General features: G+C 45.2%; 1 protein-coding gene across 5 annotated transcripts in view; it reads left to right on the top strand.

The window, feature by feature from the left end:
* foxp1b (forkhead box P1b) overlaps positions 1–19,752 on the top strand; it is a 79,549-nt gene that overhangs the window by 34,243 nt on the left and 25,554 nt on the right. For 2 of the 5 annotated variants that reach the window (XM_018734074.2, XM_018734077.2), the window contains exons 3-5: positions 11,538–11,675; positions 11,858–11,956; positions 15,109–15,259. In XM_018734074.2, the coding sequence (XP_018589590.1) occupies positions 11,538–11,675; positions 11,858–11,956; positions 15,109–15,259 (388 nt within the window). Of the gene's footprint in view, positions 1–2,709; positions 2,938–3,724; positions 3,806–11,537; positions 11,676–11,857; positions 11,957–15,108; positions 15,260–19,752 lie in introns of those variants that run through there. The other 3 variants (XM_018734078.2, XM_018734076.2, XM_018734075.2) reach the window with 3 other exon arrangements.

A 19,752-nucleotide genomic window follows, 5' to 3' on the forward strand; every position in this document is an offset into this window, starting at 1 on the left:
TTTAATTTTTAACATGTCACGCAATACTGAATTAAGGAGAATAGAAGAGGTGAGCGAGAGACGAATAGGTGTTTTTGGTCTTCAGTACCAGGAAATGACATAAGGACACCCTCGGTGGTGGAGTCGAGGGCTTTCGCTCCACACATACGAGGCGGTTTCTCTGTTGCAAAGGGTGAACGGATCTCTCGCACACGCTGCGAGTCGAGCAAGTTGCAGACCTCCTCTGATGACTTCTTTGTGCTTTGAATAACTACTGGTGGGGGTGGGGGGGGACAGGAGTTGCTCTTAGCTTTCTTTTTATTATGTTTTATTTTTTCACCCAAAATAAAAGTTTAATGAAAGCCTTGAGCAGGTATTAATTTCCAAGAGACTCACAAAAACAGTCTGTGTTTCTCTTCTTTTGCTTTAACATTTTACATTTATCTGACATTTTTCTCCAAAGTGACTTACAATGTTAACGTTACAATTATTTACCCATTTGTACAGCTGGGTAATTTTACTGGAGCAATTCAGGGTAAGTACTTTGCTCAAGGGTACTACAGCTGGAGATCAAACCTGTGACCTTTAGGTCCAAAGGCAGCAGCCCTAACCACTATACTACCAACTGTCCCGTTTTAGAAATGTTGTTCATATTTAACAGATGCTGCTTGTTGTCAAGCCGTTGGAAAATGCGACGGCGTTCAATGCAAACATGCCTTCTTATGAGTCTTAACATGATAAACGAGTGAGTGCTGCTCCTCGCCTCTTCCTCTCACTCCCTTGTGCAAGATGTGTAACTGTGAAATGTGCTGCACGACTCCATCACTGTCACTGCGCACTTAAGTGCAAATGTCATAAAGGACCCTCAGCTGGATGACACACACAGTACTCTTTCACTTTCACACAATAACTGAGGAAATTAGTGATGGGGGGTCAGGCCGAGGGGCCATGTGCGCACATATCCATCCTGCCTCCGTCCTGCATCCTCTGCTGTGGGGGGGGTGGGTTGGTATAGGATTTACCAAAGCTACGGCATGTTGACGGTACGCATTTGTAGGGGTTTCCAAAAAAGCGCATACCTGTGACATCATAGTACCTAGCGGTGTAGTTATAGGAGAAGGGACCCTGGCACCGGATGGGGGGGGGGGCGAGCGAACAAATGAGAGGCAAGGCTTGAACTGTGTGTCTGCTAAATTTATCATGAAGCCGTTGGGAGCGTTGAAAGGAGAACGGTGGCCTATTACTGCTAAGAAGGTGTTTTATTGAGAATATGCCGGCACGCCACCCCAGGGATCGGGCTGGGGGAAGGGGGGGGGGGGGCGCGGCCAGAGTGGAGACCACCGCTGTCAGAACGTGTGCGCACCCTGCGTGTCTCCCCGCATGCAGGAGATTTAAAGAGGCTCCTCTTTCCTTGAATAATTCACGGCGATACGTGTTGGAATTGTCACTTTTGACACCTGAGTTCCTGCAGTCAGTGTTTTTAAATAGGTCACACAGTCCGTGTTTAGGGGAACTGCACTTAGCAACACACCACTGTAGCGCCCTGTCCTGGAAGTGCTACCTGGATCTTTTTTCACCGTGCCTTTTTCACACCGCTTGTGTATTTCTCACCTTCACATTCCGTCGTTCTGCAAATACTTCATAATACATAAATGATTACTTTTTTGTCTGACACATGATAATGATAACATTGTATTGTCTTCAGCAGATAATTAATTTGGAACTGAGTTAATAAAGTGAAAGGTCTTCCTTTTTATTGTCCGAAACATCTGCGCTTTTAAAAGCCACATGTGGGCACTTGTGTCAAGTCAAAATCATCAAAGCGTTTGGAGAGCTTTTTTCACTCTGTATTGTTAAGTAATATTTTGATTTTTGAGACAAAGTGAAGAAAAGCATTCCTCTCTAGATGGGTTTCACTATTCTCTTCTCCTCTCTCACTGACTGTGTAAGAAGATCCAGTAGGTGGCAGGATTCTGTTTTCCGCTCCTGTGTTTTTTTTTTTTTTTTTCCTTCAACATTTTCTTGATGGTCTGTATGCTAGACCAAAATATAAGAATATAACATTTCCTGTTATTATTAGAAAAAGAAAAATGATTTCAAATAGACAGCCCATATTTGCTGCTGTTTTAACTGTAGTACCTCTGTAGGTCTCCTGAAAGCACTTTTGACATTCACAGTATAAAATCCTTATTCCCCCCCCTTCCCCGTTTACCTCATTGTGACACTGCTTTTCCCTATAAATTAGAGGTATTTCTTAACAAGTTGCATGCATGTTTTTTCTTTTTTCAGATGTCGACTGCAGGATGGATTTGGTGTTTTTGTTTGTTGTTAGGCCGTTTAGCACCAGTAATGATTTAGAACAGAGTTAGTTGCTCTTGCAGTGAAAATTTGCATGTAGAGGAAGAGTAAAAAGGAGATAAAGTGGGCAGTTCCCCTTGTTTTTGTCTCTGTGAGCCGCAGAGGCTTGTTTACTTATCTGTTGTTTAATTAAAGGGCTTCTCTTCGGTGGCGTACGTGAGGGGGGGGGGGGGCAGGGGCATTGTTTCTCCTGCGCGGCCAGAGCCCCGGCAGGGGTCAAAGGGTTAACAGCCATCAACTGTGGTTTCTTTTAAAGGGCCCCACACAAAGGCATTACTTCACCTGCAGTCGCGGCCCGCGGCGCCCCATTGTGTGGCCCATTTGAATTGATTATGTTTAGGGGGCCGGTTGTGATTGGTGGAGAAGGGCGTGGTTGATTGGATAGTTTTGTATCTTGTCAGCCAGGGAGCAACCTTGCGCGTGCAATCTGCCCGTATCCCGGGGAAGGCAGGAGACGCCGCAGCTGTGCCGAGCCCGCCTCCCGCACCGCTCTCGTCTCCTCTCGTCTCCTGCGCTCTGCTCTCCTCTCGGCTGCGTTCAGCTCCGCTCCGCACGGCCCAGCCTCCCTGTTTACCCTGCCAGCTAAATGGAGTTTGTCAGGTTTGTCAATATGATTGATTCTGCAATTTCTACGCGCTTTCTTGTGCAAAACTTGACAATTTAATTTGTCCTGGGAAAAGGAGAAGGGGCTTCGCAGGCTCCTTTGTGCCATGTTCGTTGTGGTAATTGGTTAATTTCATCATGCGGCTTGTTTGGGGAGCTGGGATAGCGGGGGAGCTCTGTGCGCCCTGTAGCTCAGGCTGCTGACCTGTGGCTGGAGCTGAGAGCAGCCTGGCTTTGCGTGTCGGAGCGCAGGATCGGCAGATGCCTCATGCCTTTCTTCGGCTTTTCTTTGGATCTCTCTCTTGAGGTGTTTTACTAGATGTGCCTGCCTGCCTGCCACTGATTGCATGATTGCATTGAGACACTTCAGAACATTTCTTGCTGTTTTTTTTTTTTTCTTTTTTAAACGCTGAAAGCTGGAGTTTCTCATTTCTTCTTGTACATTTGCTTAAATTTCACGTGTACTTTTCTGTTCTTTCATTGGAGCTTTTTTACTTTTTTTTAATAACCAAAGCAATTTTTAAACTTCTGTTTTGTTCTGTAAAAAAAACTTTTTTTTTTCTTCTTTTTCCATGGACTTTTTTTTTCTGTAACAAGTGACATGCTGGTGTTATTTTGGCCCTTAAAGTGGGGCTGTACTGGGTGCTGCGGCACCATGTGCGTCTTGGTGCGTTTGGCTCCAAGTACGTTTCTGAGGGTTGAGTGGGTTTGGCTGCCGCCGGAGCCAGTGTATCGGCGGCGCTCCTGTCATCTGGCTAGAGGTGGGGAGGTAATGGGAGGTATATCCACCCATCACTCTATCGTGTTAAATGAAGAGACGGAGGAGAGCTCTATACTCAACATCATCTGCTTGTTACGGTTTAATGTAAGTGTCATCATCCTAAATGTCAGCGTTGTAATTCTCCCAAGACAAATGTGTGGTACTGTGGTGTTTTGGGGGGGGGGGTTGCAGGTGGAGAGCATCGTCATCGTGAGGTAGGTGGCAGATGGATCAACTTCCATACTTGCCAGGCTGACTTAACCCTTCCAAACACCCCAGAGGTATTAGACTGGAGACAGTTATTGACTTTGTGCTGGGTTAACTTTTAATGATGTGAAAAGCCCCAGGAGTCTTCCAGTTAAAATCATTTTAATTAATATAATAATGTCTCTTTTAAAAGAGCTACATTTCCTTTAATTTTAGGGTTGGTGGGTTTTTCTTCTTCATCGTTTTGTTTATGAGGTTTCTGCTCTGAAAACATGTTTACACATTGTACCGGTGCCTTGGCGACCCCCCCGCGCGCACACACGAGGGCTGTGAAACTCAGAGACAGGTGCAATAGGTCAGTGGGCAGAAGTGCGCAAAAGCAAGGCCACGTCGCTGCACGCAACACGCGTGTCTTTGGAGTCGTGGCCCAGCGGTTGGCGAGGGCTGAAACAAGAGCTGATTGGCTTGACAGTTTGTAATCAAAGTTGATTTATTGTTCATTAGTAGTGCATTAGCCCTTTCAGGCGCGGCCGCTATTTGTGCCGTGGCCTGTCTAAGCAGTCGCCTGCCAGCACCTGTCATTTTCAAACCATGACATAGGCAACCAGATACGACTCTGAGCCCCAAGCCTGGAGACAGGCTCATCAGGCCATTAAGGCACATGGGATGTCCCCTGCAAGGCTGTCCCTTGCTTTATGATCTAGATCGCCCTGGGGTTGGGGGGTCCTCTGTGTCACAGGCTTTTTCGCACCTCCTCTGTCCGTCGCTTCTTTAGATTCCCTGGAAACTTCCTGAACTTTCTCCTGTCAAACAGAACCTTGTTGTACAGTGTATTGTTTTGTGTTTTGGTTTTCGTGTTGTTTCACGTTACACCATCCAACTTTGAAGCCCGAGGAGGCGTTTGGCAGGGAGGGCTGGACACCGAATACATCAAAAGCTATTTTGAGACATATTTGCATCTTGTCACAACTCAACAGCAGTAAAGCAATTTTAGATAAACATATTATTACTTTCCTTGTCACATTGTGTTCAGTGTGTAAATGTTCTTGTGTTCAGACAAAAAGCCAGGTCTTTTGGCTCCAGATGTATTTTGGGACAATGCTCACTCGTGAGACAGCTGCTGTAATTTTTACCCCCCCATTAATTGGGCACATGGTTTTTCTGACACACAAAAGACAACAACATGAGGCGGGGGGAAAAAGGCAACACAATTTGTTGGACCCTTGTCTGCCGTCATGGAAACAAGGATTAGGGTTGTGTTGTTGATGTGAACAGAATGGAAGCAATCTGCATGAGGATGTGTCGTCCATTGTCTTTGGTAAATTTTCATTTGAAGGGGATTCTAGGGGCTATGATCTTAATTAAATCTCAACTGACTCAAATAATACATCTGAAGGCACGCAGTGTTGCGTAACCTTGCTGAGCTGGTAAACCATAAATCATCGGTGTGCGAGCCCGTAGGACGAGGGCTTTTCAGTGTGCCGGAGGCGCACGAGTTTGGGAGAAGGTGAATGGCGTACACTATGCTGTCATGACTCGTTTCTCTGCCATATCTCAGAGCCGCGTGGTGAGTACGGGCATCTGCATCGCGGGGCGGGGCCTCAGAGCTTCGCTAGTCAAACCAGTTGCCTTCGAGGTTGGCGTGTTTTTGGCAAAACAAGAAAAAAAATCATTCTGCTTTACGGTTAAGGTTTTGTGTTGCTGTTTATGTGCTCAATCTGACTCAATTAATTGAGCTGCTTTGGAAATATTGAGAGTTAGGACTTCTTAACTGCAAAAAAACTGTTTGCTTTGTACATTTTTTTTTTTTTATTTTTAGAGAGTAAACCGATAGTTGTTACTTTCATCTGTTTTGGAGGAAAAAAGAGCACAATGCATTTTTCCTGAGAACACAGACAGATGTGCATTGTGGCCAGCTGTATACTTCTAAAGTCATGTGTATAATGGTGGTAGCAGTCAAGTTACACGCAGTGTGCTGAATTCCTCATTGAGGCTTTGTCAGTGAATGAGTGACTGAGTCGGGGGGGGGGGCTGCGGACAGTGACGGCCAGGTGACAGCGCTGGCCCTTTGGCTGGGCGGCTTGGTGGACGAGTGTGGGAACCAGCAGATGCGGCACAGTGCTCAGCTGCTGCTCTTACGTGAACGATTCGCTCCCTTCGGCTATTAGTTTGTTTATTCGATGGAGAGCAGAGCCAGTTTCGTTGAAAACTTGTTTGTTTGTGGTTTAAAAGTTAATTAAAATGCAATCTTGAGTTTTGTTTTTACAGTTGTTGCATATCTGGCCGAGTTCTCCTTCGAAACTATATAGAAAATGGGGGGAAAATGTGATTTTGATTATCCTGTTTATCTTAACTCAAAACGTTTTTAAAGCAGCTTGAATTACTAAAGGGTTAGCTCCACTCGACTATTTTTAGTGTTGTAAATTTTACTTTTTTTTCTTCATATTTTTGATTTTTTTTTTTTTCCAACATTTTTAGTAATCTCGGAAAGCTATTGAAAACATTTTTGGTTTAGATATTATAACAGTGAAAATATATATAAAATGTTATTGAAAATGTTACTGTTGTTATGTCAAAAAATAAAACCGTATCTGTATTTAACCAGTACAAAGAAGTAAAATGACGTATAGATAATTTTTTAATGTGAACGGATTGGAAAACTCATAATGTTAGTCATTTGTATAAAATACTAGGATGGGAAGTTGTGCCCTTGTTGAAGTCTAATTACATCCATGCAAAGCTGGAACGCGGCGTGTACCATGAAATTATAATTTTGAAGACGTTTCATGCCCCATCGTATGGTATTTGAGGCCGAGTGCCACTGCGGTTCCTTTAGCCGCAGTCAAGGTAAAGCGAGAACATCAAAAAAGGTTGGCGCCTCGGATTTCTCAAGGGCTACTTATTTTGTGCTTCTCAATTCTATTTGATGTTCTCACAAAACAGGATGGCACAGGGGAGCGGACTGTAAAATCACGTTTTCTCCCCCCCCCCCCAACCTTTCTGTATGTGGCGAGCCTAATTCCTGACGTGGTATCATTGAAGTTGGCCTCCCCCCTTAATTGTCGTGCCACCGAGAAGGAGGGTCCTCCAGCATGGGGCCCTCTCCTTTGGCTGCGCTGTGACCTTTGGCCTCAGCAGGGAATGCTGCTCTGCAGATGATCTTCATTAAGTCTGAATCACAGAATGTAAATGTTGCTGAGAAGTGCGACTTGTGTTCCTTCATTAAAATCCCGTTTTGTGTACCGCCGGGGCGCTGGGACAAAGCCAGTCGCTCGTACCTCAGCTCCACGCTTAACCGTATGCAAGACTGGAGTACAAAGCCGCACTGATACCAATGCAAATATCTTTCCGCTTTTAAAAATGATCAAATGTTCATAATTTCCATCTGCACAGACATAATAATTTTAAAAAGTCGTGCCGATACACAGTAAAAATCAAGCTTTGTACTACAAAAAAATGGGACATTATAATATGTTACATTCTACTAGTACTCGTTATGTGCTTCACGCACAGTATTGCAGATTAAATAGTTTTGTTTAAATTACATTAAAATATTTATCAATGTTTAAGTGATGATGAAAAAAATTTAAAACAGAATTTAAAAATAATTAAATCTTCCCATTCCACATATTGATGCAGAATTTTCACAAGCAGTATACCCATGGAAATAATGATAATGTTTTCTGCATCTTTTTATTAACCTTGTATTTTTAATGGTAACAGCAGAGTACTGTTCACACAGCGCTGATGTACAATAACAGCGTAGTAATATCAGCAGAAAATGCGTAAGGTGTTATTATTTGTTATATATTAATATTTATTTGGATAACCACAGTATAACAGCACTGGCTCAATAATTTGAAATGATTTTGAGACATGGAAACATACCTGGATTTTCTTAGCTTTTATATAAATATGTATTTAACATTTTTACAGTATATGTTGATATTCTTCCATTATCTTAATAATAATCATAATTACAACATTTATAACAGCATGACTTAGGCCATTTGTGTTGTTTCCTTACATAAGTTACATAAAATACTGATTTGCATATGTAGTAGTTTTTATATTTTAACAGCATTATCATTTATGTATGCTGTGAGTATTGTGCTGAGATGAAATTTTAGTTTTTATTATAACGTTCTTATTTAGCCTGAATAAAAGTACATAATGAGAGCCTTATTTTTTTTTTTGGTATTTTTTTTATTTTTAAAAACATTGTTTTTCTTGCAACTGAATGGAGTGCTGCCTAAATTGAGCATAAGAGCGCGATATAGTCATCCGTCAGTCAGATTGCGTTTCAAGAACATTTTGTGGAACTTGGTGCTGTGGGAGGGGTGTAGCTATTGTGTGTGTGTGTGTGTGTGTGTGTGTGTGTGTGTGTGTGTGTGTGTGTGTGTGTGTGTGCGCGCGCGTGCGCGCGCACACACGCTTGGCTCTTCTGCCAGCAGTTCTGTGCTGGTACGTGTCCTGTGGTTATACTGAGTCTATGGGAATGTTCTTGGTTGTACAGAGTTTATGTACGACACACACCTGGAATTCCACACCCTTGCAGCAGAAATCCACACGCATCATCCGTTTCAGCCGTAATCACAACGTCCGCAACGTGTCTCGCAGTATGAAGGAAATAAATAGTTTGTAGTTTAAGTATTTTTTCCCTTTTAGGAATCTGAATTAAAATGTTTTAAAACATATTTTTTTTTTGTTTTGTTTTAATCTTTTAATTTGAAGATTTTTTTCATATTGGTACATAATTAGTACATTTTTACATTAATTCTTCCTTTTTTTGACACTTATCACAGAATGCCTGTTTTAGTCTGTGTTAAAAGGGGAGCATTTCAGACGGAGCTGCTGTACATGAAAATCAGCATCCCGTGTTTTCTTTAAATGAGCATGACACACCAAGCGGGGTAATATTTTTTAGTTAAAGTGTTCCCTACCGCCCTTCTCCTCAATAGCCCCATGTCTTTAGCAGATTTTCAGTCATTCAACACAGGATTAAATGGTAGTAGTTACAATGATCAATAGGTTAAGAAGCGTACAATCCCTCTTGCTGCTAATGACCTCAGCAGTAATGGGTAATAAAATGTGGGCTGTAATAGGCTCCTGCCGAACCGCCCCGGCCAGGAGAACTCTACCATCAGTTACAGGGTACCAGGAGCCAGCGCACCTGCCAAGCACAAGGGTTACTTCACCCTTAGTGCATTATAAAAGATTAATTCCTTACAACAAAGCTTTATTCCTGTTTGTGATGAAATGGGAGGGGAAGTGTTTTAAAATGCATCTAAAAACGTTTTGAGTGTAATACTCACCGTGCCTTGGATTTGTAATTTACGCAATATTTGATTTGTGTGTATGTTAAGCACACGCATAAATGTATATGGAATTTGGAAACTGATATCATTTGATGAATAAATGAACAAACAAAAGTACATCTGAATGTGTGGTGTTTAATAATTATTATATGGAATGACCATTAAGGGCTTAAAATTGAAATCTGACTTGTATGTGTTGACAGATATTACTACGGTATGTGAGCGATCGACTGTTTGACCTTCAGAAAATATTTTTTACTTCATTAAAATTAGTGATGCTGAGAAGTAAAGACATCAGTGCATAATGACTGTGAAATTAGGAACGGGCTCTGCATAGGCAAATGACAGGGCAAACCATGTGAAAAAGTCAAGATGGACTGCATGTTAAGATGTAATACGGGCAGAATTAATATTGCATTTTCATTCCATCTCCGCCTCGGACTAGAATTGTTAAGTGCTCTCCTGCCGTATGGGAAACAACTGTCCTTCCGAACCGGACAAAAAGCCTCAAAGTGTGACCCGAGAAGTGCAGCAAGCAAACTTTTCGGGGGACAGCAGCTTTGAGCGTTGGGATGTGTGTTCGCCGTCTCTGCCTTTGCATCTGTCTGGAAAAGTACAACATACGCATTGAGTTCTTATTCTTTTTTCATTTTGTTTTGTTTTTGTTTTGCGTTGCACTCAGAAAAATGAATGAGGCAATATGGATGCGGCAGGTGTCCACAGATCCGTCGCACCTGCTAAATAGATTCTAAATAGCTAAATCGCATTCAAAAGTGCATGAAAAATTCAAAGGGATGTTTAGGTATGAGTCAGGCTACAATTTGGGTAGCCTTGACAAGGACAGGCTGTCATCCTGATGTCCGCTTTGGTATCAGATGGAGACGTCAGGCCGAGAGACACACCCTGCGCACAGGTACCCCTGCCAAGGCGCCCAAGGGTAGGGATATGTTAACAGTTGCAAATGGCAAACGTTATCAAGTTCATCTCTGCGGCTCTTTGTCACTAATATGTCACAGAAAGGTGCTTTTAATGGTGTCGCGCATCATAGGAGAGAGTGGCAGCACTGAGGCGCGCTCCAAAATTACACCATAGCTGGACCAATTAGGGAGCACAGACAAGTGCAGGTCTTCTCGCAATGTCAAAACAAGCCATTTTTTCAGAAGGGTCGCATTCCCACACCTTTTCTTTGAGTTGAGGTTCGGGGATCAGATAATTATTTCCTCTCCCAATGTAAGTTATGTTAGGTGCGCATGCATTTACCACCTATTTATTTACATACTGCTTTGTTTGTTCTGTAGCAGTGCAGTCATACGTGGGGTATTGTGGACTGCGCTTCCTTTGGTGGACATTTTGAAATAGCTTTGCTGCTAATGGCACATACACCAGTGACAGCACTTGTGACCCTGTCCTTGCAGAAAACAATTAAAAGGCATCGAAACAAATTTAGTAAAACAACACTAATGAACAACGCTTGTGTGGGTAGAATTCTCTGTTCCCGGAAGGCCAGTGCGCTGAAGTTGAGGTGCCGTTCGGTCTCCGTGGCGCTCTCCCTCATCGACGTGGTGATCTCAGTGGATGCGCTGACTCTGTCTTGGTGCCGCTACTTCCATAGTACATATGTGGATTTTACACTTAGTTTTCTGTGAGTTGTTCCACCTTATAACACGCGCCCCCGCCAAACTGGTGGCCTTCTTTCCACACCAGGTCAAATGCAACAATAAGTGCCTTTTGGCATCTTATGCTGCTGCCAGCCACATCCCTGGGAGATGCGCTTGCTGAGATTCTGGGGGCAATTTAAACGTTTTCCCCATGTTGGAAAAATAGCAGAGATTGTGTCGAGCCTCACTGGAGCTCGCGATGCAACTCAGGATCGAGCCGGCCTCTGGGGCTGTAGGACTGAGCGAGAGCCTTCGCTAGCCGAGTCTCTCGGAAGCCCGTCAGGCGTGGTTTTTGATGCAATTTGCTCTCTCGTTAGGGGTTCCAGCATCGATGGCTGTGACGACCCCTCAGTAGTCTGCGTTTTGATCTCTTCCTTGCTCTGCTTCCTCGAAGCTGGTATCAGTGGCTGTGACTACCTCTCAGCAGACAGCGTTTTTGATCTCTCTCTCTCTCTCTTTCTCTTTCTCTCAGTGTCTCTCTGTCTCTGTCTGCAGTCTGGTACCAGTGGCCATGACAAGCTCTCTGCTGACACTTTCTGATCTCTCTCTCTCCCTCTCTGTCTCTGTCTAGGTTCCAGTATCAGTGGTTCTGACAAGCCTTCAACAGACCATTTCTGATCTCTGCCCCCTCCCCAACACCATTTCTCTCTGTAGGTTCCAGTATCAGTGGCTATGATGACCCCCCAGGTGATAACTCCACAGCAGATGCAGCAGATCCTCCAGCAGCAGGTCCTGAGCCCTCAGCAGCTCCAGGTTCTCCTTCAACAGCAGCAGGCCCTCATGTTGCAGCAGGTACGCAGCAGATACCACAGACTCCATAGGCTGTGTTAGGAAGGGCTCAGACCTCACCTTTCAGAGCCTACCCCAGGGTCTCCTTCTCATGGGTCCACAGCTCTTGTATCGGTGCATACATTTGGGTGGTGAAATGCGAGAATTGCTCTTGAGTTCACCAAAGACATGACTTCTCTCTGCAGCAGCAACTTCAAGACTTCTACAAGAAGCAGCAGGAACAGCTACACCTTCAGCTCCTCCAGCAGCAGCAGCAGCAGCATGCTGGGAAGCAGACTAAGGAGGTACGCTTGACATTGGCGCAGCGAAGGAGACTGGAAAAGAGGGCTGTACCTTAACATTGCAAGTCGCTTTGGAGATAAGTTTCCAACAGATTAGTAACTGCAGCTATAGGAAACGTCCTTCATGAACACACTGCCCTTCTTCTGCTTAATGAACTCCATGCTGTTGAACTGCGCTTGGTGTCGACAGTGGTGTGTGTCCTTTGTCTGGGGTAAACGAGTGCCATGTGAAGCAAAAAAAAAATCCCAAGTGTACCATCCATCTTGGTGCACAGTAAAGAAAAGCCAAAGAAGGAATGGAAGAAATGTCTAACGTGTGGATCTGAGCGATTTTCTTCAGTAATTAACATGGAAATGGCATTGCGAGAAAGGGCATGTAATTGTGAGATATCAGTGCGAGGAGCGCTCACAGCTCTCTCTCTCTCTCTCTCTCTCTCTCTCTCTCTCTCTCTCTCTGTGTATGTGGGGAACACTAAACCCTGAAAAACAGACTTTATGGAAACATCCCCACCACGTAAAACACCTTGTAAGTTAGCCTTTTCTTGAGGAGTTAAAACTCAGACTTTTTATCGTGTAAACGAGTGTGTTTGTGCACGCATTTGGGGCCAGTCTTCTCCGAGCAGCGTCACGGTGTGTGTTAATGACTCACAGATAGAGGCATCGCTGTGGACAAAGAAATGATTATTTTGTGGTCAAAAGAAGTTCAAAGACAATTGGGGAATTTTGAGCCTTTCCCCTCCTCTGAGAGCCCACCATTCGGGCGGTGGGGTGGGTTTGGGGGGGGGCATATAAATTAAGCAGAATGTTAAAAACTGCACTCAGAGCACCGACTTCAAAGTCCCAGCTCTCTAATTAATGAACTGCGCGCTTCAGTTTGGACAAGTTGGGGTGTGATGCTCCCATAAATCAACATGACAGCTCCGGTCCTCTGTCTCAGATAGGCCCTGTCACCGCGTCGCATCTGATGTAAACACAGCATGCCGGGAGGGGGGACGGGGGAGGGGGGGGGAATCAGAAGGAAGGTGCAATTGATCAGCTGAATGGGGTGGGGAAAAAAACAACTTTTGAAGAGCATTATGTATGATCACAGGAAATGGATGCGCCCTCGAGAGGTTCTGCTCCTTCTGCTGCCTCTCTCTTTTTTTTTTTTTTTTTTTTTTTTTTTTTTTTTTTTTTTTCCAATCGGATTTCTAACAGCCATCAAAAGACAGAATAAGAATTACGAAGCCTCTCCCCTGTGGCTGGCAGACAATAGCCCCCTGTTGTTGCTTTGTGCCGCTTTTATTTTAAAGACATCAAAATTTAGTTTTTCAAAGATCTTTAACTTTATATTTGAAGCGCAACAATAAAGGGCTGCCACTGCCACTCTTTATCAGCTGTCAGCCGCTGCCTCGTTCCCCCTCTCTTGCCACTTCTTGTTAACCTCTTATTTGGTCCGCTGGGCTCGGGTTTGAATGGATCTGCTCGCTGGGGGCAACACGGGGTCTCCTGTCAGCTGACAGGACCAGAAGAAAGAAGTGTGCAGGCGAAAGTTAAACTCATTTGCAATTTTTCACTTGTAAAGCGCCCCCCCACCCCACATATTTATTTGGCGTGCCGATAAAAGCCATTGTTCTGTGCGAATCCGCCCCCCCGCCCAACCCCATTACCATCTTTGTTTATCACTGCAGGGCAGGAACCGTTGTATGGGGAAGCCTTAAAGACATCTGCCACTTCTCCATTCAGGGGAGCCATTTCCTGCTGTAACCTGGTCCCTCTGATAAACGTCGAGGCCCGCGACGCTTTTCGCCACCTTTCGCCTTTCCGTACTTCTGAGGGTTCCCTCTTGTGTCTTATTTATTCTCAACACCTCAAGTGTACTGTAGAGTGATAGAAGAAGGTGTTTGTGGGTCTTTCTTGGTCTGGATCTCTCAGCGAGGCCATTGAGGTATCGTGGGGCCGGAGCGCAATGGAGGGAGGGTCTGGAAGCCACACGGTACCTTGCTGCCTTATTTTTAGCGAGCGGCCGGGCTGTGGTGGGGAGAGCGGAGGGGAAACGTGGCGGACCTTTGACAGGCCTGGGGCAAGAGTGCTTTATCTGGATATTTCAGCGTTCTCTGAAAGCACCGGCGGGTGACCTGACAGCCGCGTTGTGCCGAGACCTCTTTTGTATGTGTTCAATTGTGAGAAGTAAACAAAGTGGTGTATCCTGTGTTTGGTAATAGGGTGCGGCACACAGCTTGGCAGCTTGGATCGCTTTTAATGTCCACCCCCACCCCCACCCCCCCTTTTTGACAATTGGCCTTGTGTACTCGTGCAGCCCAGTATCCTGCCTTCACTCATGAAGTTACTCCCTCCTGCCCTCACTTTCTGAAGAAATTGTCAACTTTGTTTGTTCTTGTCCACCCTTTTGTTCCCTCATTATTTCAGTATTATTAGAATCAATTATTCAAGCTATTAGCAGTGCTGGGGTGGGTGTTGTAATGTTCTTAAAAAAAAAAAAAGCCAGTGCACTAAAAAATGGCTCCACATTAGGTTAGTGTGAGGGTTAAACATTGCCTTCTGCTCCTGCCTTATCTTGATAGCATCTCACAATTGTTATGATTCTGTGCAGATTAGGGGATATTAGATAATTTCCTCCTATTTATTGTTCTAGCTACGTGGCATTATCTTTTTGTCGGAGCATCAGGAGGGGAAATCTTTGTTCACACTTTTCGGAGAGCATCGGGAACTGTCGAAAAGAGTTCAGCTTCAGTGGAGCCATTGTCCCTCTCCAAACTTGTCTTCCATTGTGCTTGGAGGCGAGCGAAGCAAGTGTAACTCATCTCACTAAGGAGGGGGGAAGTGGTTTTCGAACGGCGTGCGGCTGAAAACAACTGGAGCCTGTGATGGAGTTAGCAGAACGCACTGGATATTAAACACTTTGATTTGGGCACATGTTGTCTGCTGAATTATGAATTGGTGTAATTAAAATCCCGTGGCTCTTACTATGAATGATTTACTGTGTTGTTCCATTGTTCGCTGCCTGCTTCTTTACTCTTCTGTAATGAAGATGTTAGCCAAGGACTGGGCTTTTCTCCATAGATACGCAGAGCTGCGTGGGGGACTGGGTGTTGTACCTGTGCCGTGCAGATGTGTGTGTCCTGATTCGGGGTTTTGGCTTTGTCCCTCCACAGCAGCAGGTGTCAGCCCAGCAGCTGGCCTTTCAGCAGCAGCTCCTCCAGGTCCAGCAGCTCCAGCATCAACATCTTCTGAACCTGCAGAGACAGGGGCTTCTGTCCATCCAGCCTGGCCAGCCTGCCCTGCCACTGCACTCTCTCACTCAGGGTGAGTTCCTTCCCTTCTTTTCACCCTCAACCTGCCCCTCACCTCAGTGCTGTCGCAGTGGTTCTCCCAGAACTCACATAACAAGTAACCACCACCCCAAGTTCACTATTCCATCCTCTTCTTCCATTTCCTCTTTTCACCCCCCCCCACCCGCCAGCCTTCGCTCGACCGTAACTGCCGTCTACCTTAGCAACGGCCCACCTCGTGCCCATTTCCGCTGGGGTGGGGGCAGGGGGCAGAGCGAGCCTCTCCCCTCCTATCGGTGCTGGTGAATACATTCAGCAGAATGCATCACTGTGTGCCTTGTTGCCAAACTGCCACGAAAGCTATCATTGTGAAACAAGTCGTAAGGGGATTGAGTCAATATTTCTTGTTTAGCCAGGAAGTTTATTTCTTTATTTGTTTTTAAATATTTTCTTTAGGAGGAGTCCCATGACAAAGACTCGTTCATACATTTTTGGAATGCTGTCATGGACCATTCATTCCAAACTAAAGCAAACAATTGAAAATAACAAGATAAGACGATGATAATGGGAGCAGGGCACTTAGGTAATAGGCAAACAAAAACAGGGTTTGTACAGTCATGTTATTGTTTGTACTGTGCTCTGAATAATAGATCCACTTGTTTTCTGCTGATTTTCAAGGTCGTGGACATGGAAAGTTCTAGTGGCATGGGAGTTGTTGAGCGGGTCTCCAAGCGCTGAACGCTGTGCTGGAACTCGCTTTTGAAAGGCGGTCGTGGTTATTTTTTAACACGTGTAATTAGAGAGAGTGCATTGTTGAAGCAGCGGCGAAGAGTAGGTCTTGTGACTTTCCTGTTGGAAACCTCCTCGTCTGTGTTGCTAGAGAATCTGCCCGTTTGGCTCCTTTTGCGCTCCGGGCAGAAACAAACAGTACACAGTTCTTGTAGTCTGGCGCATGTTTCTCCAGCTGAACTGGAGCACACCACCACCGCCTGCACCACCACCACCATCCTGTGCTGGGATTCACAGTACAGCCAAAACTTCTCCTTACTGGATACTGAGTTGGCTTTTGAAATCTTTGATTTTAATGGCATTTCTGTAAATGCTATTAATTTCTTAATTGGTTAATACCAGCTGCATTTGTTTACAGTCATTTCTGTATATTTTTGTATATTTTTACCTTTAGGCTATTTATACAGTTGGATATTTGCTGAAACAGTTCCGGGTTAAATAGCCTGACTAAGAGCAAAACAGCAGCTGTCCTCCCAAGACGTAAACCATTTAGCCACAGTTACCGTATGGTGCCTCGCTCGCCCAGACTGCCCCGCTGGTTCCCGCCTCGAATGGTACAGCTACTCTGAACAATACCAGTGCAGCTGGAAACACACTTATCAGCCCCGGTCTCTCTATCTGCAGCGCAGATTTTCTGCTTGACTGTTTGAAGTTATTGATGACCTTTCTTCTTTCCACGTCGCTAAGCTCTTTCATGCTTCAGTGGCCGAGGCCTACAGAACTGCGATCTAATAGAGAAAATGTAGCGAGTGCAGTAGCTAGCGCTGCCACAGCGATGGCGCCGTATGTGCAGGCTCTTACACTTAATCTGAATGTGAGGGGGGCACTTTTGTTCAGGGATAACAGGTCACAATATTAATAACAACAATGTCTAAATTCTGGGGTGGCAGTCAGAAGGTGGGGGTGGCATTGTGCATGTATATGGATGAATGGATGCACTTGTCACACATTTAAAGAATTTTACAGATGTATTTGAGAAAATGCCTGCAGAAGGAACATTAAGATGAGACGTTTCTTCCTTGTTGAACTTTGAACCAGAGAATAAAATTTACCATGAGCCAAATAAATCTTTTGACACAAGAGTCCTGGAAACAGTGTTGGAATGAGCTCTAAATTGTAACAATGTGTTGTGGAGATTTGGTGCCTGTGAAGATAACCGCGTTCCTGCACATGCGGGGAACAGAACATAACCATGCCGGCGTTGTGCTTTAACAGTGTTGCACATGGCTGGGGCCTCCTAGGTGCCAAGGACCAGGTGCACTGAAAATCGTTTGCCGCGTCCTGCGCTCAACGTGACTGGCCGTCACCTCATTACTCGCTCTGCGGGTCTCCCGGGCTGGAGGCTTTTATTCCCCTGCCGTTTTAAAGAGCGAGTCTTTCACTGCCAGAGAACATCAGTTACTCCATCCAGGAGAGGCCAACAGGACAGCGACAAGACAAATTTGTTAGTGATATGAATGCAGAGGCCGGGGCATCGCTCGAAGTGTTGGCTGTGTGGCGACACGCCGGGGACGCCGGCAGGCGACACGCTTGCGCTGGCGTTGATTGATCTGGCAAGTGGCGTGGCACCGGTTCCAATTCCTTCAGCATCAGGATGGGACATATTCCGGGCCTGAGGGGGTGCGGACAGGCAGGCCAGTGATTACAGGAACACAAACAGAGGTGCACCGCAGGTCTGCGTCTGACCGAACAATAAACGAATAGCAGTGTCACCAGCCCCCCGTGGAACCCGAGCCTGGCGGAAAAGTAACCGCAGAGTTTAAAGAGGCAGGGGCACGGGGCTATTTTTTATTCCGGGGATGATGGCCCGCAACTGATGTCATTATGAACCTTAAATCAACTCTCTGCTTGCTTGAACATGGTCACCTGGGTATGGAGGTACAAGGACAGGAAAAGGTTGAAGAACTCTGGCTGTCGCTTGAGCCGCTGCTACCTGCGGTGGTTAAATTGAGTTGCAGGCCCAGTGATCAATCAAGTGTCCTGGCGACATACATTTTTTAGGGCCGTGTCTGTGTCTCCGAGCTTTAACGAGTGGAAGCCGTTGTTTTGAAAAATGGAAAAAGAAAAGATAAACCAATATCGCGTTTGTGAAAAAAATGAGCTGACAGGAGGTCAAGGGGCCAGATGTCCGTCCCTTTGTCTGTCTGTGGCGGTCGTCGAACGCAGGTCTGTTTTCAAAGTGAATCATTAACTTTTCACACAAATAATAGTAATAAGAAGAGAATTTGATTAAATTACTCGTGCTGATATTTCACAAGTGCATTTGAGATTCCAGCACCGCGACAGCTGTTAACACAGGACCGACAGTGTGTATCAGGTGCCGCTCTCGAGAAGACGGGGCAGCAGAAAGAGCAGGTGGAGGCGCTGGAAGACAGCAGTGAGGAGCGATGGAGGGAGCGCACGCAGAGCAAAGCGGCTCAGTCCCACTTCGTTACCCCCTCTCATCGCGCGGCTCCGCTCTGCTGCCGTTTCGTCTGAGCAAACAGCCGCACCGGGGTCATCGGGACCGCTGGGTAATTGAGGGAGAGCCAGGCCGGCCCTGTCAAGCACACCGGCTAAAAATACACCGCGCGCTGTCACCAGGCCCCAAGTAGGGAAAATGATTGTTCCAACGCCACAGCTCAGGACACTCGCTACAGCGGTGACCTTCCATACGCGGATGCGCCGCCACAGCGGAAAAACTTTCCCTCCAAGGATTGAGAATGTCGAAATGACACGCTGTTTAATGGGGGCCGCTCTAAAACAATGGGCTTCGGATGGCAGTATTTGTCCACGTGGGGGGTGGGGGGGGAAACAGCACTCAGGCTTTTTTTTAAAGCACACGTACCCACTCCATCCATTAATTACTGCGTGAAACCTCGAGTCAAGGAATAGGAAAATTTCTGTACAGAGAGGGTGGGTGAGGGTGAATATTCTGCTGGTATAAGGGAAGATACTCCTTAGAACGTGGAAAGGTTATTGATTTGTCCTGCAATAATTTCCTGCTCTTTGATATGCAAACGATCTGGTGTGAATTTACTGCAATCCTATCAGGCTCATTTCACAGTTCTTAGCCACTCTGTCTCTCTTGAGCCCTTCGCCTCATTAGACCAATGTTCTCCATTACGAGCATAATTAAAATCTTTAGTAGCTTATCAAATTAAAAAATATTTTTTTGCTGATCGTATTGAGATCTTCACCTCACAGTTATTTGCCACAACAGGAATAAATTAAGACTAAGCATTTCGCACATTGTGCTGCCGCCTTGAAAGGAGCACTTCTGGTATCTGTGGAGGGCGATTAAAAAAGAAAAATCCAGAGAATATAAACCGCCCACGATAAGCCCTCCAAATCATCTTTTGCAGTTTCTCATTTTGAAAATGGATTTAATTAATTGTAATGTTAAATGAGTAGTCGTGCACACATCACACTTGGGTTTAATTCACACAGCTGTGCATATGTATAAATTCAAGGGCCTTTTAATATGTTTTAAGCATGCGCGTTATTTAAATGCCTTTTGAGAGAAAAGCTAATTTAGATACAAAGTGGCTCAAGTTCCACATTGGTTTCGTTTATCACTCATTGTATGAAGGAAACGTTCTGCAAGGAAATTGGAATCATTTTGACTGGAAAATGAATCCGAAGCAAAGCCCTTTTTTTCCAGCCTAAGCAAGTTATTTGAACAGAGCGCCCTTCCTAGTGCAAAGATGACGTGCGATCATGTAAGGCTGTACAGTGTGCAAACAAGGACACATCTGT

This window comes from Scleropages formosus, chromosome 22 (assembly GCF_900964775.1).
Source record: "Scleropages formosus chromosome 22, fSclFor1.1, whole genome shotgun sequence".
Classification (NCBI taxonomy): Eukaryota; Metazoa; Chordata; class Actinopteri; order Osteoglossiformes; family Osteoglossidae; genus Scleropages; species Scleropages formosus.